This window comes from Eretmochelys imbricata, chromosome 2, assembly GCF_965152235.1.
Source record: "Eretmochelys imbricata isolate rEreImb1 chromosome 2, rEreImb1.hap1, whole genome shotgun sequence".
Lineage (NCBI taxonomy): Eukaryota > Metazoa > Chordata > Testudines > Cheloniidae > Eretmochelys > Eretmochelys imbricata.
The window spans coordinates 82,767,018-82,785,098 of record NC_135573.1 but is presented as its reverse complement, the minus strand read 5'-3'; the positions used below and the strand labels follow the sequence as shown (position 1 = coordinate 82,785,098).

Genomic DNA, 18,081 nt, shown 5'->3' with positions numbered 1-18,081 from the left:
GTACACATGGAATGGTTACCTTGTAAATCTCCAATCATTTCAGAACCATGACTTCTGTCCCTTCGTTCTGCTTCCAATGCTGCGTGCAATTGATAACAGTCCTTTTCCACTTCCAATTTTGTGCTCTCTAGAACTCTGCATCTTTCCTGAAGTTCTCTGTTTAGTGATTCTAACTGGCTTATAGTCTTGCTCGTTTCTGTATGACTCTTTCTTAATCTTGCTGCTGTATCTGATTCTGTCCTTAGCAAATCATTGGCTTCTTCTAGCTGTTAGAGTAAGAAAAGTCAAGATTCCCATTCAAAGTGTAACAATTAACAGATTCAGCTTTGCTACATTTATGTAATCAATACTAAATGACAAATTTTAAGTAACAATGAAAACACTGAACAGCCATCACTTACTTGCTTTTGTAACTGTGTCATCTTCTCATTTGTCGTTTGTGAATGCTGGCTAATTTTTTTCAAGTCTTCTAACTGATCTTTTAATGTGGACACTAGAGACAGAAATGAATATGGAATTCAATTTTCCTAGCAGCTCAGAACAGAAAAGCTTTGTGTTACTAGATATTTCTACGTGAAAGACAGCAAAATAATTAGAATATTTCCTTTTAATTTCGTGAGGTCAAATTTTGTTCTTGAATATGTACACCTGGGTCACCCAAATCACTAGGGGCTCCACGTGCATACATCTAAGGGAAGAATTTGCTACTTCAAATATCAAAAACAGAAATAGCTATTTCCTGTGATAACAGAATTTCAAGAAAAAAATCTATTCTAAAATGCTTCAAATGCTAAAAAAGTAAATTTTTCATAAAACTGTATAGTAGCGTACACATCAACATTTGTAGCACCTGGGTAACATTGCTTACCTTCATTTTCTACATTCCGTCTTTTTTCATTCTCCTGTTCAACTTTTCTATGGTATTCATTTATTTTATGTTGCAGCACCATCTTTTCCTTCTCAGTCTGAGACACTGTTGATTCTAAATTTTTTCTTTGATTTCCCTGAAATTATAACAAACACTGGTATTTTCCATTTACATTTTACAGAATGATCCTACAAACTTTTTTTAATTCTGTTGTTCTGTAAGTAGTCTCATTGACTTCAAGTGGTGAAATCTTGGCTCAATTGAAGCCAGTAGGGCCAGGATTTCACTCACTGAGACTAGCAATATGAACAGGAGGTTTGCAGGATAGAGCCTAATAATTCCCAATATCACTTTTGAAGTTTGTCTCTGATTAAATCTTCCAAACCACTGCAATAACTGTATTTAACACAAAAGCAAAAATTATCTGTCTACTAGGTCTATGAATACTACAATATAATGATGTCCTAGAGGATTATCTGCGCACTGATTTTTAGAAATCTAGCTAATTTTGAAAAATTATATTGAATATTCTGAACAAGGCTAAACAGAGAGTTCAGCACAGGATTTGAAATGAAAGAAAGTAGTTTTCAATTGTAGAGGCAAAAAAAGTATTTTAAAATTACATTTTTTACTTTCATAACAAACATGGCCAAAATGATTTGGTGTTTTGGAATGTGGAGATTTATTCTCAAATTTAAATTGGAGTGCAAATTTTTACAGGAAAATTATAAACCTCTAGCAGTATTATGAGGACACAGATTGACTCAACACAGTTAAAAATTCTGTGATTAAGAAACACACACCAACTTACCTCTTCATCCAGTTCCTTCATTAGCTTGTCTAGTTTTATGTTTGCAGTCCTATAAATAATGAATTATTTTAATATGTAAAAGAAGATGATCTTATTTTACATGCCTGGTATTTCAATATTTAAACTATTTAAGACCATTATTTAAAAAATGCTTACTATGTGCATGCCCTTCATCCTAAAACCAACATTTTAAATTGAAGAATGTCACCAATCAACATCAGTAGTTTATAATAACACAATCATCAAATGTATTGACAGTTCACTGGAGGCAATGTGTGTCAAAAACGGGAAGGGTCAAATTCTGTCTCTATATCCACAAAAAGGTGCAGAGTAAGAAGTTTTTATAACTAGTAAATGTTGGTCAACACTTCTTCTGCCATTCTCTAGAAAGAATGGCTCCAGTTGTGCACATCCCACATCTCTAAGAATGTGGATCCCCAATACTGATCAATTATCCATACAAATATATCCATATCATATATAGAGATATCTACATGCTATTACCACAAGAAAGTATCTCTAGAAAACTGGGGGGAAAAAGAAGTTAGTGCAGAGAGAAGGTGAAGTAAGTGTTGAGTAACATCCCACAAAGGAAATATGAACTGGTCAGACAGCAATACAGAACATCCGTTAATCCACAGCAAGATCTCCTCCAGTTCTATACATTTCGTATGGATGTCTGTCCCTAGTTTTGGCCTTTATAAAACATTAGGCCACATAAATGTTAGCCTTCTGTAGTTATTTACCTCTGTCCAAAAAAGTTATAGCAAAAACAATTCAGACAGTATTAACTAATGTAATAAATAGCAGTTTATACCAACATATGTAATCAAATTAGGGCTGTTGATTAATCGCAGTTAACTTATGTGATTAACTCAAAAAAATTAATCACGATTAATTGCAGTTTTAATTGCACTGTTAAACAAAATACCAATTGAAGTGTATTTAATATTTTTGGATGTTTTTCTACATTTTCAAATATATTGATTTCAATTACAACACAGAATACAAAGTGTAAATTGCTCAATTTATATTATTTTGTATTACAAATATTTGCACTGTAAAAATTATAAACAAAAGAAATAGTATTTTTCAGTTCACCTCATAAGTACTGTTGTGTAATCTCTATATCATGAAAGCGCAACTTACAAATGTAAATTTTTTTTGTTACATAACTGCACTAAAAAAAAAATGTAAAACTTTACAGCCTACAAGTCCACTCAGTCCTACTTCTTGTTCAGCCAATCATTAAGACAAACAAGTTTGTTTACATTTACAGGACATAATGCTGCCGGCTTCTTATTTACAATGTCACCAGAAAGTGAGAACAGGCATTTGCATGGCACTTTTGTAGCCAGCATTGCAAGGTATTTACATGCCAGATATACTAAACATTTGTATGCCCCTTCATGCTTCGGCCACCATTCCACAGGACATACTTGTTAAAAAAAAAAAAATTCATTAATTAAATTGTGACTTAATTCCTTGGGGGAGAATTGTACGTCTCCTGCTCTGTGTCTTACCCACATTCTGCCAAATATTTCATGTTACAGCAGTCTCAGATGATGACCCAGCACATGTTGTTTATTTTAAGAACAATTTCACTGCAGATTTGACAAAATGCAAAGACGGTACCAATGTGAGATTTCTAAAGATAGCTACAGCACTCGACCCAAGGTTTAGGAATCTGAAGTGCCTTCCAAAATCTGAGAGGGATGAGGTGTGGAGCATGCTTTCAGAAGTCCTAAAACAGCAACACTCCAATGCAGAAACTAAAGAACATGAACCATCAAAAAAGAAAATCAACCTTCTGCTGGTGGCATCTGACTCAGATGATGAAAACGAACATGAGTGAGTCTGCACTGCTTTGGATTGTTATCGAGCAGAACACCTCATCAGCATGGACGCAAGTCCTCTGAAATGGTGGTTGAAGCATGAAGGGACATATGAATCTTTAGCACATCTGGCATGTAATTATCTTGCAAGGTCGGCTATAACAGTGCCTTGCGAAAGCCTGTTCTCAATTTCAGGTGACATTGTAAACAAGAAGTGGGCAGCACTATCTCCTGCAAACATAAGCAAATTTGTGCCTCTTAGCGATTGGTTCAACAAGAATTAGGACTGAGTGGACTTGTAGGCTGTGAAGTTTTACATTGTTTTATTTTTGAATGGATTTATTTTTTTGTTCCCAGTTCTACACTTGTAAGTTCAACTTTCATGATAAAGAGATTATACTATAGTACTTGTATTAGATGGATTGAAAAATACTATTTCTTTTGTTTTTTACAGTGCAAATATTTGTAATAAAAGAGTGAGCACTATACACTTTGTATTCTGTGTTGTAATTGAAACCAATATATTTGAAAATGTAAAAAAATCCCAAAATATTTAAATAAATGCTATTCTATTATTAACAGCCAGATTAATTGCAATTATTTTTTTTAAAATAGCACGATTAATCACAATTAATTTTTGTAATCGCTTGACAGCCCTAAATCAAATCTATTAACTCTGTGATAAAATGTATTTAACTGTGAGACATCAGAAGACACACTGATGTTACTGAATACTTGCTGTCAGTGTGATTGTAGGGATACAATTGTTGAATATATTTCTAGCATCCCACATGCTGCTATGTGGTCGGTAGTCAGTATGTGGACAGTGAAACTCCGGATGCGTGTAAAGAGCACACTATGTACTAAATATTACTCTGTGGTCTGAATTCCCATAAAACCATTTTTGGTAGCAATTCTTCTAAGATAACCAACAGCAATGTGTGCACATTAAGTTCCATGATTATCAGATTTTCAACTGTATGCTCATGTTGTTGAAGGTGCAAGAATAGGCAGTAATTTGTCAGATATTTACTTTTTTCAAGAATATAACAGAATTTAGTACTCAGATAGAAAACTGCTGCTCATATCTGTCTTAATCTCAACAAAAGTTACATGCTGGATCTTTCAATAGTACTGCAGCATTTAAGATACCAAGATGCTAGACAATCTTAAACTCCAATATTCTAGAACATGTGGTGCACATAGTATTTTACGTTCTTTAAAAAAAAAAAAAAAAAAAATCTATGTATTCACTGTATCCCGCAGATGTTTTGAAACCTATCAGGGTAGTGGAAAGAAAAACAACATGGAGTTCAAATATTCAAGATGTGTGTCTGTTTCACTGATGCGAACACAAACAATTAATCTTCTTCTTTAAATACACAAAAAAAACATTCTGAGATCATTTTAAAGTGATTTAATTTATGGCCTTGAATCTCAGACCACTGAATTACTATAGTAGCAATATTGATATCATGCTTGTTATCCTTAATGTGTTTTTTACAGAGCTGATGGTTTATATTATTTAATTCTGAAAATGTATTTAAATTCAGTCTCACCTGCACTTTTGCTCCATTTCATCTTTCAATTGCATTTCATTTTGAAGTTGCTCTTCCAACTGATAGATAGTTTTCTGCATATTTTCCATCTTAAAATATATATACATACATATTTAAAATATATGCACTACATTCTATGAAACTTGTAAAAAAAATTCCAGCACTTGCCTGGACTAGCTAAATGATGTCATAATCTATCTATTTTATATCAAGCATTTAATGACAGAGGAATGGAAGAGACTAGTTTCCACTCTGTGCACAAACACTGGCATGAGAAGAAAAATGTAAAGACTATGTTTTGTTAGTTATTAAAGTGTGATATTCTCTTCTTGAAGCTTTTAAAAAAAGTTACAAAACAACAATGCAACGTAGCAGTTGCGAAATCAAACAAAGTATTCTCAATCAAAGTTCAACTTATTCCTGCAGTGCTATCTCAGTTCATAGATTTCATTATACAAAATATGTAAAATAGAGTAAGGCCTGATCCTTCATGCATCTAGGCACAAGAGTAAAGCATTATGTACCTGAATAGTACTGCTGAAACACATGAGTAAATTGCTCATATGCTTAAGTGTTTACAGGCTCAAGCCTAAGTTATTATTGCAAGGGATATAGGAAACATTATTTGTATTTACGTGAAAATTTCCTTTTTTTCTCCTCTAGTAGGAAGATCCACAGACCTTTTTCAGTGAATCTTCTGCTTGTCAACAGCTCTGGAAGTAGAATCAGACCTGGGAGCCTCTGACAGGGAGGAAATGGCTCAGTGCCCGAAGATATAGCTAATCTGAGAAAATTTCTGCAGCTTCTACTATATGACCACTTTATAAACCTTTGAAACTACTAACAAGAACTTCAGATCCTCTTACTACAATAAAGTTACTGCACAGGATCTTTTCTTTGACATAAAAAGATGACCACCAAGATACATCCCAGATGTTCAATATTTTCAGTCTCTTCAGGTGCTTGGCCTTAGTTGGTTCCCCCAGTCTTCATTCATAATATTTTAAGAGCTGCATGGAAAGGGATTAACAGTTCCAATTTATATCCTGAAAGGAAATGTATCCAAGTGGTCTTGCTATCTATCCAGTCATCTTCCTCAAATAACTCCTCCTAAGGTGGGCTGTCTGGAGGAAAGCATAGATGTGTTGCTACTTTTCAATAAAACAGTATCTAAATACTCTGGGGCAAGAACTTTGTTTTGGGTCTCCTGTATTCTGAGGAGTCAGACAACTGTCAGTCATTTCAGAAAGGACTGCTCTTCCTAGGTCTCTTGAGATTCACCCCAACCACTCCCCATCCTACCGAATTTGTGCTTTGAGAAATTAGGTTCTAAGGCTCCATAGTAGGATGATAAAGAAAGGAGGTTCCACATGATATCTGTCCCTGCTCCTTCTGAATACTTTATACAGGAACTGTTCTGCTGCTCTGCTGGTATCTGATATTTGGGGAGAGAAGCTAATGCTCTTTACCCATCTTAGATGGGAGCATGTGAGAGATTTATTTTCCTGCTTCTGAGCAGGATGTTTCCTTGCCTCCTTTTTCTATTTTTTAGACTTTTCTTGCTATTCCAATGGAAAGAGGAAGACAGAGAATCTATACTCCTCAAGAGGCTGAGGAGTTTGGCAGGTGCCTACTCCAGCTGGTTTTATAATTTTGCTTTCTTCCACATTATTGGGCTGCTCTGAGGTATCCAGAGGTAGAGTGGAGAGGCTCTGTAATTTTTCTCCATCTAGATAAGACAATATGCTTTATGAGTTTATTAGACTCTGCCACAAAGCTTTGAGATATGAGGGAGTTCCCCAATCTCTTCCAAAGAAAGTGGACTCGATCCTGAGATCTTAGAGTAGCCCTGTCAATGAAATCTAAAGGGAGAATTCCACCTACTGCTGCACCATAGAAAGCATGTGACCCTTGAAAGAGACTATTCCTAAGTGGTACCCCTTTGACTTGATGGATGGTGTCTAACCCCATAATTTGTAGGGACAAGGGGGGGGACCAGGGGAAGCCTGTACATGGAGCAGCCACTTTGCCTGAATGAGTCACACAGAAAATAAGGCTGGGTTACAGAAGGGCTCACCCACACTTTGCTAAGACAGGGCACGGGAGCTGGACAGAAATAAATGAAGGGCTCCTTACTGCCTACTTGGGTCTCTGTGTCTGGGTTGCTCTCCTTTTTTCTCTCTCCATGCTGACTACTTTAGGGTGTTTTTTGTTTTTGCTTTTTGTGGAGGGAAGAGGAATAGTTGTCCACACTGACAGTTGGGGATGACAGCCCAGGAATTTCTGTACTCAATCTTGCTGGCTTGGAGCTGGCTGCCTTGTGCCTCTGGCTGCCTGTGTGCTGCAGTTCCCTAAGAGGCTTGCCCAGACTTGCTGTGCTAGCAGCTGCTGCAGCCAGTTACCTTAGTTATCAAAAGATGTTCTTTCAGAGAGGTTTCTGCCAAAGTCTAAGGCTAAATAACAAAAACCATCAAAAGCCTAGAATTCAACAAACTGAGCAGTTAGAATAAAAACATTTCTTTATGTTTTTGTTTCTGTTCTGCATTCTGGGGCAGAGAGAGTCTGGAGAAGTTTGCCAACAGTAGAGAAGGCAAGAACAAAAAACTCTCTGGGATCTTTAGGGGCTAGCCACACCCTCCCTGACAATGACTTAACATGTCTGGTTCTACCTCCTCAGTGGTGAGAAGACTGAAGTTTTTCTAAATCTTTTTTAACTTAACTTTTATACTCTGATGGGCACTGAATTTCAAGTGTTAAAACAAAATAAAGGAGTAAAGTTAATTCATACTTCCAAATAGATTCAGAATTTCAATTAAAGGACTGTGGATTCCTTCTCTCTCTAGAATCTTAAGGTCGAATCCTATGAGGTCCTGAAGATCCTCAAAACCCAGTGTGTTCCCTGGAAATTGCAGACACTCAATTCCTCCCATGAGGCACTCAGCACCTTGCAGAACTGTACACGTAGGCAGTATCTTGTGTCACATTTACTTAACTTTGTTTGCAGTGTTGTTGTAGCCGTGTTGCTCCCAGGATATTAGAGAGACAAGGTGGGTGAGGTAAGATCTTTTATTGGACCAACTTCAGTTGGTGAAAGAGACAAGCTTTCGGCTAGAGAGAGCTCTTCTAGGGGATTCTCGCAATGACTAAGCAACTCAGGTGCCTGCTCAGGCACTTTTCAAAACTCACTAGGAGCCTGTCTGCACCTAAATACCTGAAAATCTGGCCTTAAATTCTTATTTTCTCACATCACCAACCAAAGGAAGGTGAAGTAACATACAAGAAAGAAGACACCAGTCAAAATGGGCACAAAGAATCAGCACCCTTCAAATCAAACATTTACTGAACTATGTTAAGCCAATATAAGATATAACTGGTTCCTCTGCCCTTTAAAAATATTTCTGTAAGTGACACAGTATTTAAGAACAAACTGTATAGAGTCATCAAAAATAGGCATAAAACAGAGCACGTTCTGCAGTTGCATTTTTTTCCTTTCATTCAACTGTATAGCCTTCCTCTTCTTCCTCTGTTTGGAAAACACCTTGTATTGCAATCTAATAATAAATAGTAACAGACAGTCATTGATATCTGCTTAATGGAATGGACAACAGAAACAAGGCATGGATCGGGCTAGTAGCATCCAAGCCTAGCACGATAGCTATTAAAGCTAACCAGAACATTTTTGGATAGAATATTTTTCCATCAAAAAACGCCAATTTTAAATATTCAGCAACAATGGGTTGATTTTACAAAAAAATTAAATGGAAACCTGCCTGATTTCCTTCCCCAACCCAGCCGTCTCTCTGGAACCTGGGGCTTCAGAGGCTCGTCCACAGGTCACCTGGCAGGGAGTTTGGAATCTGAGGCTCCCTGTGCCTCAGCATCCTGTCTCATGGGGAGCTTGAGAGCCGTGGCTCTCAGGGTTACTCAGCAGCTCACAAGGCAAGTTGTCCTAGAGCTGAGGCTCCCAATGGTGTCCAGACCATACAGGACTCCCTGATTCTTCCAGTGCTCCCAGAACTTCCAGGGTTTCTAGGCTCTCAGCTCCCCAGCAGGCTGCTGGGCTCCCAGACATCCCTAGACCCCGCACTAGCTGGCTCCCTGGGGAGCTGAGCAGCCTCCTGCTCCCTGGTTGGCCTAGTCACAGGCTGCCTAGCTTCCTAGCTCTGTGGTGGCCTGCCTGGCATGCTACTGCAGAACTGACTTCCAGGGAGCATATTTTATTTTGGAAAACCAAAGCTTTTCTATTATGGAAATGTTTTGGTGTTTCTTAAAACTAAATATTGTGGAATTTCCATTCAGTGAAAATTCTGAGATTTCAGCATTTTTCATTCCAATTCAGGATAATTGTTTTCTAAAGTATCAATTTATTTTTCAGAACTGAAATTCTGTTTCCCTGCCAGTTCTTAAAACTATGTCAGTCTAAACAGTTAAAATAAATGTACTGTTTTTCCATATTTCAAAACACTACAGCAGTTTCATGTCATTTAAAATTACTTCAGTATTTCAATGTGCAGTGTACCCAATGTCAGTTTACACAAAACTAATGTCAAAATACATACCAGACTTTTATCTGTACTTGAACTTGTTCTGTTGTCATTTGACTTTTCTGTAGAAGCAGATAAATACCTATAACAAAATATTTAATTAAAAATGTTTAAAAGCAAGGTTAAAAGAAAGAGAAAACAAAGAGTAAACTAGTTTAAAAGGATCTCCAAAGATCACAAACTCTGTGAGATCCAGGTAGCCATGAGGACTATAAGGACAGATTTTTAGTGCTTGCAGTTATTATGTTACAAAATGTAAACACATTTAATTAAAAGACCATACAATTCGTGGTATAATTTGTCTTACGTTAAGTAGAAATCTGCAGTTTTTACCATTCTTCTCCTAGGAAAAAAGTACTTCCTTTTATAATAAGTTAAAAGTTTTGCTTTCCATGGTTCAACACTCTCTTGGGCCCTGATCTTGCACACATTTACTCACATGATTAATTTTTCCTCACAGGAGTAGTACCATAGAAGTCAACTCTGCAGGGAGTATGGGCACGGAACTCCCAGTGAAGTTAACAGGAGTTCCATAGCTGGAGGGACTTGCAGCACAGGGCTCTTTGACAGTATTCCTGTTTTATGTAATGGTATCAATTCGGAGTACCAAGTAGATCTATATGTTTATTTGCCATGACTGCGTATGCTTATTTGTCATGGATTATGAAAGTCAGATAAATAAATGCAAATAATTTGCTGATTACCTTAAAAGCTTGGGATGAGATTCTGCTCCCAACTCCTACATTTTTATGCTTGAGTAAAGGAGACAGAATGGCATAAAAGGGCTCCACAAACCCTGGATCCATCTTCGGAAGAAGAAGTCTAGCATGCAAAAGACAGCCACAGACTCTCTTCTGAGGACTCCCTCCCACATCCTGATGTAAGGAGAGTGTCTGGGGCAGGACTAGGGGTGGGATGGATGTGCTGGAAGCAAAGCTGCAGCACAGAGTACTGAGGAGATTTTGGGGAGCATTATTACTCATAGGCGACAATACCAGGCTCCCCATAAGTCAGACAGCTCCCATAAATTAGGCTGCCTAACTTACACCTGGGGCCACTCTGGCCCCTCAAGGTAGTCCAGAATCAGGAGGGTGCAAAGGTGGCTTAAAGTAACCTTAGCCCTTCCTTCCACTGGACTTTGAGGTCCGTGAAACACAACCCAAAATCTCATCCTTGAAGATTAAAAATATGTATTGCCCTACTTTTTCCATTTGACAAATAATGATTTTTCCTGCAATTTCAAAGGAACAGGAGTTAATGTGGCTCTTTGGGTACACTGGATTCTAGTGTGGTAACTACAGCCAAAGCCAGGATGGGAAGGGGAATACATAGAAAGTAGCAGCTAAACAGTGGTGTCTATCAGTGCTATACCTGTAAAAGGTAGAATGATTCCAGAAACTTTGGGGAAGCATGTTCAGAAGTGGCACTTGTTACACACTTAAGAGGTATAGTATGTGCTTTCCCCAATGCCAGCATCTGGAGTACTATCAAGTACATAAGATATGGGGCTATGAGCCTGCCTGATTACATTCCCCTTGGGATGGTCAGCACTAGCCATCTCAATCTCCTTGTACTTAAGAGCGCTGCCTGCAACACTGAGGCTGAGTCCTTCACAGGTGTGATGACAGGCTCTCAAGCACCTTCTCCCCCTTAAACAAATGCATGCAGAGACAGCCAAAATTTGTCCTTTTGTTGGTAATACTGTATTCTATAACAAATGTAAGAAGTTCTTATTTTAAAACAATATAATTGGTGCTGCTATCAACAACGCAAAACAATGCACAGTGTATTTATGATTTGTGTTCCGTTGGATGACTGGATGGCAATACAATAGCAAAGCAGAGATGTTTTTGTATTCCACAGGAACGGAGTGGTTGAATTAAAAACAGAACATTTAGAACCTGAAGGAACAGCTACAAGATTATTTTTAAATAAAGAAGGGAGTATAAAGTAGACTGTAGGGTACTATCCCTTTAAACTTACTGGATCAGACCAATGGTCCATTTAGTCGTGTATCCTACTCAAACAATGGGCAGAAACAGATGCTTCAAAGAATGGTGTAAATTACCTATAATGAAATAACTTATTTGTGGCAATGGGAGATGCCCCCCATCAGTCAGTCAATGTCTGGTTTATGCTCTGAAGCAAGTGGGTTTATACACCTTATATATTTTTATTCTATCTAGTATATCTAGGGATAGCATTATAATAAGAACATCTTAGCTTTTTCCGAATCCTATTTTTCTGACTCCTACACTAAGGATCTGATCCAAAGCCCACTACAGACAATGAAAAGACTCCCGCTGACTTCAAAGGGCACTCGATCAAGCCAAAGCTCTTGGACTCAATAATATCTTGTAGCACTGAGTTATATAGGATAATCAATCACTACATAAAGTATTTCCTTCAGTTTTGAATTTGTTGCTTTTTAATTTCAGTTAACATTGTTCAGCACTCAGCTTTTCTGAAATGTTAAACAAGAATGTTTGAAAACCACATTAAGGAGATGTTGCAACTCAGAAATCCTGGTTCTATTCCACGTTCTCAACATGTATGTACTCTAGTGCTTATAGATGATTCTGATCCCGTCCACCCCGTATTCCTCCCACTCCCATCTTCTGTTCCCTTCGGTTGCTATCCACTCTGCCCTGTCCCCTCCTATGCTCCCTATTCCTCCCCATCTTGACTCCGATCCCTGTCCCCATCTTCATTCACCCCCAGCTCCTGTCTCGGTATTCTCCTATCAACCCCAACCTACTCCTGCCCCCACTTTATTCCTCACCCCCTTAAATTCAAGTCAGTTTCCTCCAGAATGCTTGAGCACCAGCAAAGGAGCACTGGGAGGACAGGAGAGACAGCCTCCCTATTTTTAATTCTTGTGCCTCACACTACAGTGGTCCCTGTCAGCCAGGAAGAATAACTGCAGAGAAAGTTGTTCTCAGCTCCTGAAGCCCCAGAAGTAAGCATGCTCAGTCACTCTGTGCAGATGAAACATGCATAGCCTGGTTGGTACATACCCGCGAGTGCTTTGTGGGGATAGAGCATGCTCAGCACAGACAGAATCTTCAGAGAATTTAGCTGATAGCCTCTAGCAACCCACTGGCAAGCATGTCTAAATTGTTATTTTCAGAGGCTTATTTGGCAGATTTTCACAGGAATGGCTAAAAGCACATATCTGACACATAGGCAAGTCACCTGCCAAATTTCAAGTCCCGGCTCCAAAGCACAGAGGCATTATAGCTTCTCTGTAATATACTTTAACATGGGCAAAACAATTTATTTTTTTCCCTAGCCTCATTCTCAAACAGCTAACCTGATTTTTTGCTGAACCTGTCCAAACAAAGAAAAAAGTTATTCCTTGATTTTAGCAAAACTTTTGACATGGTCTCCCATGGTATTCTTGCCAGCAAGTTAAAGTAGTGTGGGCTGGATGAATGGACTATAAGGTGGATAGAAAGCTGGCTAGATCGTCAGGCTCAACGGGTAGTGATCAATGGCTCCATGTCTAGTTGGCAGCCGGTATCAAGCGGAGAGCCCCAAGGGTTGGTCCTGGGGCCGGTTTTGTTCAATATCTTCATTAATGATCTGGAGGACATGGATTGCACCCTCAGCAAGTTTGCAGATGACACTAAACTGGGAGAAGAGGTAGATATACTGGAGGGTAGGGATAGGATACAGAGCGCCCTAGACAAATTAGAGAATTGGCCCAAAAGGAATCTGATGACGTTCAACAAGGACAAGTGCAGAGTCCTGCACTTAGGACAGAAGAATTCCATGCACCGCTACAGACTAGGGACCGAATGGCTAGGCAACAGTTCTGCAGAAAAGGACCTAGGGGTTACAGTGGACAAGAAGCTGGATAGGAGTCAACAGTGTGCCCTTGTTGCCAAGAAGGCCAATGGCATTTTGGGCTGTGTAACTCGGGGCATTGCCAGCAGGTCGAGGGATGTGATCGTTCCCCTCTATTCGACATTGGTGAGGCCTCATCTGGAGTACTGTATCCACCATTAGGCCCCACACTACAAGAAGGATGTGAAAAAATTGGAAAGAGTCCAGCGGAGGGCAACAAAAATGATTAGGGGACTGGAACACATGACTTATGAGGAGAGGCTGAGGGAACTAGGATTGTTTAGTCTGCAGAAGAGAAGAATGAGGGGGGATTTGATAGCTGATTTCAACTACCTGAAAAACCTGCCTGAGGCAGACATCTGGCCTGGAAAATATCAGTCTCAACAGCTAAGTTATGGTTTAATCATGGCTATTTTTAGTAAAAAAAAGTCATGGACAGATCACGGACAAAAAACAAAAATTCACAGCCAGTTCATGACTTATACCATAATACCCCTGATTGTATCTGGAGAGGAGGGAGCCCCAGGGCACCAGCAGTTGCTGCGGCTGCTATGGGGAGGGAGGAACAGGGAGCCCCGGTGCCAGTCACCCCAGAACCACCGCAAGCCGCACTGGCCGCTGCTTGGGCAGTCCCCGGGGCCAGCTGCCAGGGGCTGCCAGAGCAGCAGCCAGTGTGGCTGGCACCGGGGCCGGGGCTGCTCCAGCAGCAGCTGGTGTGGCTGTCCCCAGGGCTGCCTGAGCAGCTGGTCCTGGAGGCAGCTGCTTGGGCGGCCATGGGGTCAGCCACACTGGCCGCTGCAGAAGTCACAGCGGTCTCAGAAATTCACAAAATCCATGACTTCCATGACCTCCGTGACAGACATGAAGCCATTGTTATAAGCAACGGAAAACAGGGTCCTATAATGGAAGGCTTTGAGCAACCTTTAACCATTGTTGCTACCAACACAACCTATTTGTAATAACCATATAAATAGCAATGCATGCAGTTTGAACTGATGTTATTTAAAGCCTCATGGGCAGTAGTGCAAATTATAAAAATCACATCAATTTCATGCTGCTGCTTGGGAGAACTTTAAAAGAAAAAAGGAGACTAAGAGGCAGAGTGGAGTCACTATCTTCACAACAGCCAAGTGAGAACGAGAAACTTCCTTACCCTTTCTAGCAGCCATGAGGAGACTTTAAGTTTATCAGATATCTATTAGCTAGAAACCGATCTAAAAGAAAGTCCCCAAGCCAAGTCAAGGAACATCATCCTAGGGATAAAGTGAGTTTTCATTGCCCTGGGATCACTGGTTTTGCGCTCATCCTTCTGGCCTCACACAGACACATTCACGAACTACTCTTTTTAACCTTTTGTATGTGATTCTGTCTAGTAGATGTGTCAGGGTTTTGGGTTTTTTTACTTTGAACTTTGGGGTACAGATGTGGGGACCCACATGAAAGACCCCCTAACCTTATATTTTATCAGCTTAGGTTAAAAACTTTTCCAAGGCACAAATTTTTTGTCCTTGGACGGTATTGCCACCACCACCAAGTGATTTAAACAAACATTTAGGTAGGGGCCACTTGGAACCCTATCCCTCCAAGCCCCTTTACCCCCTTTTTTGGGGAGGCTTGAGAATAATATACCAACCAAATAGGTTAACAAGGTGAGCACAGATCATAGCGTGGGGTTTTTAGGACACTAAAAACCAATTAGGTTTTAAAATTAAAAAAAGAAAAAACTTTTTATAATAAAGAGGAAAAAAACACCTCTGTAAAATTAAAATAGAAGATAATTTTACAGGGTAATAAAAAGATTTAAAACACAGAGGGGTTCTTTTTAGGCTTAACTTTAAAGTTATAAAACAGGAATAAACCTTTCTTTTGGCATATCCCCCCCCCAAAATATTCCCCCAAGGCCCTTTATCCCCTTTTTTGGGAAGGCTTAAAGATATTATACCAACCAAATAGGTTAACAAGGTAAGCACAAACCAAACCCTTGGGTTTTTAGAACACTAAAAACCAATTAGGTTTTAAAATTAAAAAAAAAAAACTTTATTATTAAAAAAAAGGTAAAAACACACCTCTGTAAAATTAAAATAAAAGTTAATTTTACAGGGTAATAAAGTTTAAAATTAAGCCTCAAAATTTTTGTGTGTGTGTTTTAAAATTACAAAACAAAAATAAACCTCTCTTTTGGCATAAAAAAATTTACAAGCTAAAACAAATAATTTAATGCATTTTTTTACTATTACTTACAATTTTTGTAATTTTAAATATATTATTTTAGTAAAAGCTGCATTACCTACTTGGTTTTTCTTTTTAAACACACATACAAAAAAGCCCAAACAAACCCCATCCCCACCCCCCAAATTTAAAAGCATCTTCCTTTCCCATTGGTTCTTCTGGTCAGGTGCCAACTAGGTTAATTAAACTAATTAACCCCTTGCAGGTAAGTAATTCTGTACCTTTGGCCAAAAAAAAAAAAAAAAAGGGGGGGGGGGTTATATTACTACATACATAAAGGTTGTTACCCTTCCCTTTATATTTATAACAAGGTGCTTATATGTATGGTTAATTCAGAATAAGTAACACTGACCAGATTACAAAATTCCTGTAACATTTTAAAACACTAACGTCTAGCAGTGGGACCATTTTCATATAAATACCACAAATTATGATACTCTAGAATTTTTCCCTTTTAAACAGTCTATTATTATCTAAATATACAGAGAGAGAGAGATTGTGAGTGAGTGAGAGAGAGAGCAAGCATGCGCTTGCATGTGTGTACACACAAAAATATGTAGATAAGAATCAAAAATACAAAACTTGATGATAGTACATAACATTAGTTTGTTTCCTCCATACTTACTGATGGTTGCTGTAGTATGTAAATCCTACAAAAGGCAGCTGGTTGCCAACAAATGCTTTTGGTATAGGGAATGTTTCTTCCTCTCCCTTGTCTTCTTCCAAATCATCAAAGTTACTAGTGTCAATATCACTACTTAAATCAGGAACAACTGGTGCTACAGCTACAATAAAATAAAATTATTATTCCACTCAAACGATAACCAGCTGAATGACAAATGTAAATGTTATTATCAATATTAGAATTTTCCCTTCTGTTATAGTCTTACAGTCCATAATTTTTGTGTTATTTTAAATAGTCATGCCTTGACATTTAGGGATCTGTGTATGTCAGTAGGTGGACGGATGCGACAGTAATCATCTGAATAAATTTAGGTCCTGATCCCATAGTGTATGGGGCAATGCAGATTCAGTAGGGTACAGCAGTTCACTTTTGTGCTATGTAATACATAGGATCAGGGCCTCAACTTAGATCTGTTAAATTAACCATGGACATCATGAAAAGTCAATAGAGGAGTTCAGAAACAAAAACTGAAGTGAAGACCAGTGAAGAATCAGTAAGTTCTTTAGTGCCAGAGTCTCGTGTGTTCTGGCTCCTTTGTGTCACTCTGGCCGTAAAAGAGAGGCAGAAAGAAGCCAGATTTGACCAGCTGAGAATTTTGTTGGTGTTGATGAGTTCTCAGTTGGAGCAGAGCAAGCATATTTGGTTCCTGCACTACCCATCTTTCCCTACTCAGCCATGGATCAGAGGGCGTGTCAGGGACATACAGAGACAGAAGGGGGCTTGATCAGAGCACCTCCTACCCAATCCCCAACTGACAAAGTCTGTTTGGAGACTAAGAGCAAGGAAAGTTTAGAGCAGAGGTCTCAAACTCCTGGCCCGCGGGCCACCTGCGGCCCAAGAACTTCCCCACTGTGGCCCGTGGAGGAGAGACACAGGCAGGCAGTTGCCGGCGATGTCCGCTGTAGGCGCCGCCCCCCCGTAGCTCCCATTGGCTGAGAGAGGGACAGAGATATCATCATTAGTTGCCAGGCAGAGTCAGCCATGGAGGCAGCATCACTTTTTTCCACAATGAATATAAACAAGTCAAAATACCGAACACAACTATCTGAGGCACACCTCGCTGCAATCCTGAAAGTTTCAACTGCTCAGTCACGGAGGCCAAACATCAACAAACTGACAGAACTGAAGCGCTGCCCAGTGTCTGGCAAACACTTAAAACTCTCTGGCAAGAAAAGCATTGTATAAAGTTGTATAACAGCTTTATTATTTCTAATAAATTCAAAATAAAAAATACAATATAAATGTTTTCTTTTTTGAACATCATCTTTAGTGACATTATTGGCCTGCTGGGAGGATTTGAGGACTGGCACTGGTCCTAAGGCAAATTGAGTTTGAGACCCCTGGTTTAGAGCATTCCCCACTGAATGGATCAAAATTCTGGGCAGCAGAGAATCTGGCTCTCAATTCTCCAACAGGTTAAGGTACAAAGAAAAGCCCCATATTTTCAATAACTCTGAAGAACTGTGTTGGCTTTACAAAGGCTGGCTTTCGGCAGGCAATTTTTGCATTCAAATCTATTCATTTATCACATGCACTTACACTGTTCCCGTTCTTTCAAAAAAAAAATTTATTTTGGGTTCAAATCAAAATTAAAAGTGTTTTTAAAACTATTTCTATAACAAGGAGATACAGTTACTCTCATGCCTTATAATCACGCATCCTTTGGTCTTGCCACAAGCCCCTTTGTGGGCAACCATTTGC

At 39.0% G+C, this 18,081-nt stretch overlaps 1 protein-coding gene across 2 annotated transcripts in view; it reads right to left on the bottom strand.

Annotated features, from left to right (window-relative positions):
- ROCK1 (Rho associated coiled-coil containing protein kinase 1) overlaps positions 1–18,081 on the bottom strand; it is a 185,600-nt gene that overhangs the window by 62,772 nt on the left and 104,747 nt on the right. For both annotated transcript variants that reach the window (XM_077810386.1, XM_077810387.1), the window contains exons 10-16: positions 16,321–16,480; positions 9,633–9,699; positions 5,074–5,162; positions 1,680–1,728; positions 869–1,004; positions 402–493; positions 20–266 (exon numbers count right to left, since the gene is read on the bottom strand). In XM_077810386.1, the coding sequence (XP_077666512.1) occupies positions 20–266; positions 402–493; positions 869–1,004; positions 1,680–1,728; positions 5,074–5,162; positions 9,633–9,699; positions 16,321–16,480 (840 nt within the window). The remainder of the gene's footprint in view (positions 1–19; positions 267–401; positions 494–868; positions 1,005–1,679; positions 1,729–5,073; positions 5,163–9,632; positions 9,700–16,320; positions 16,481–18,081) is intronic.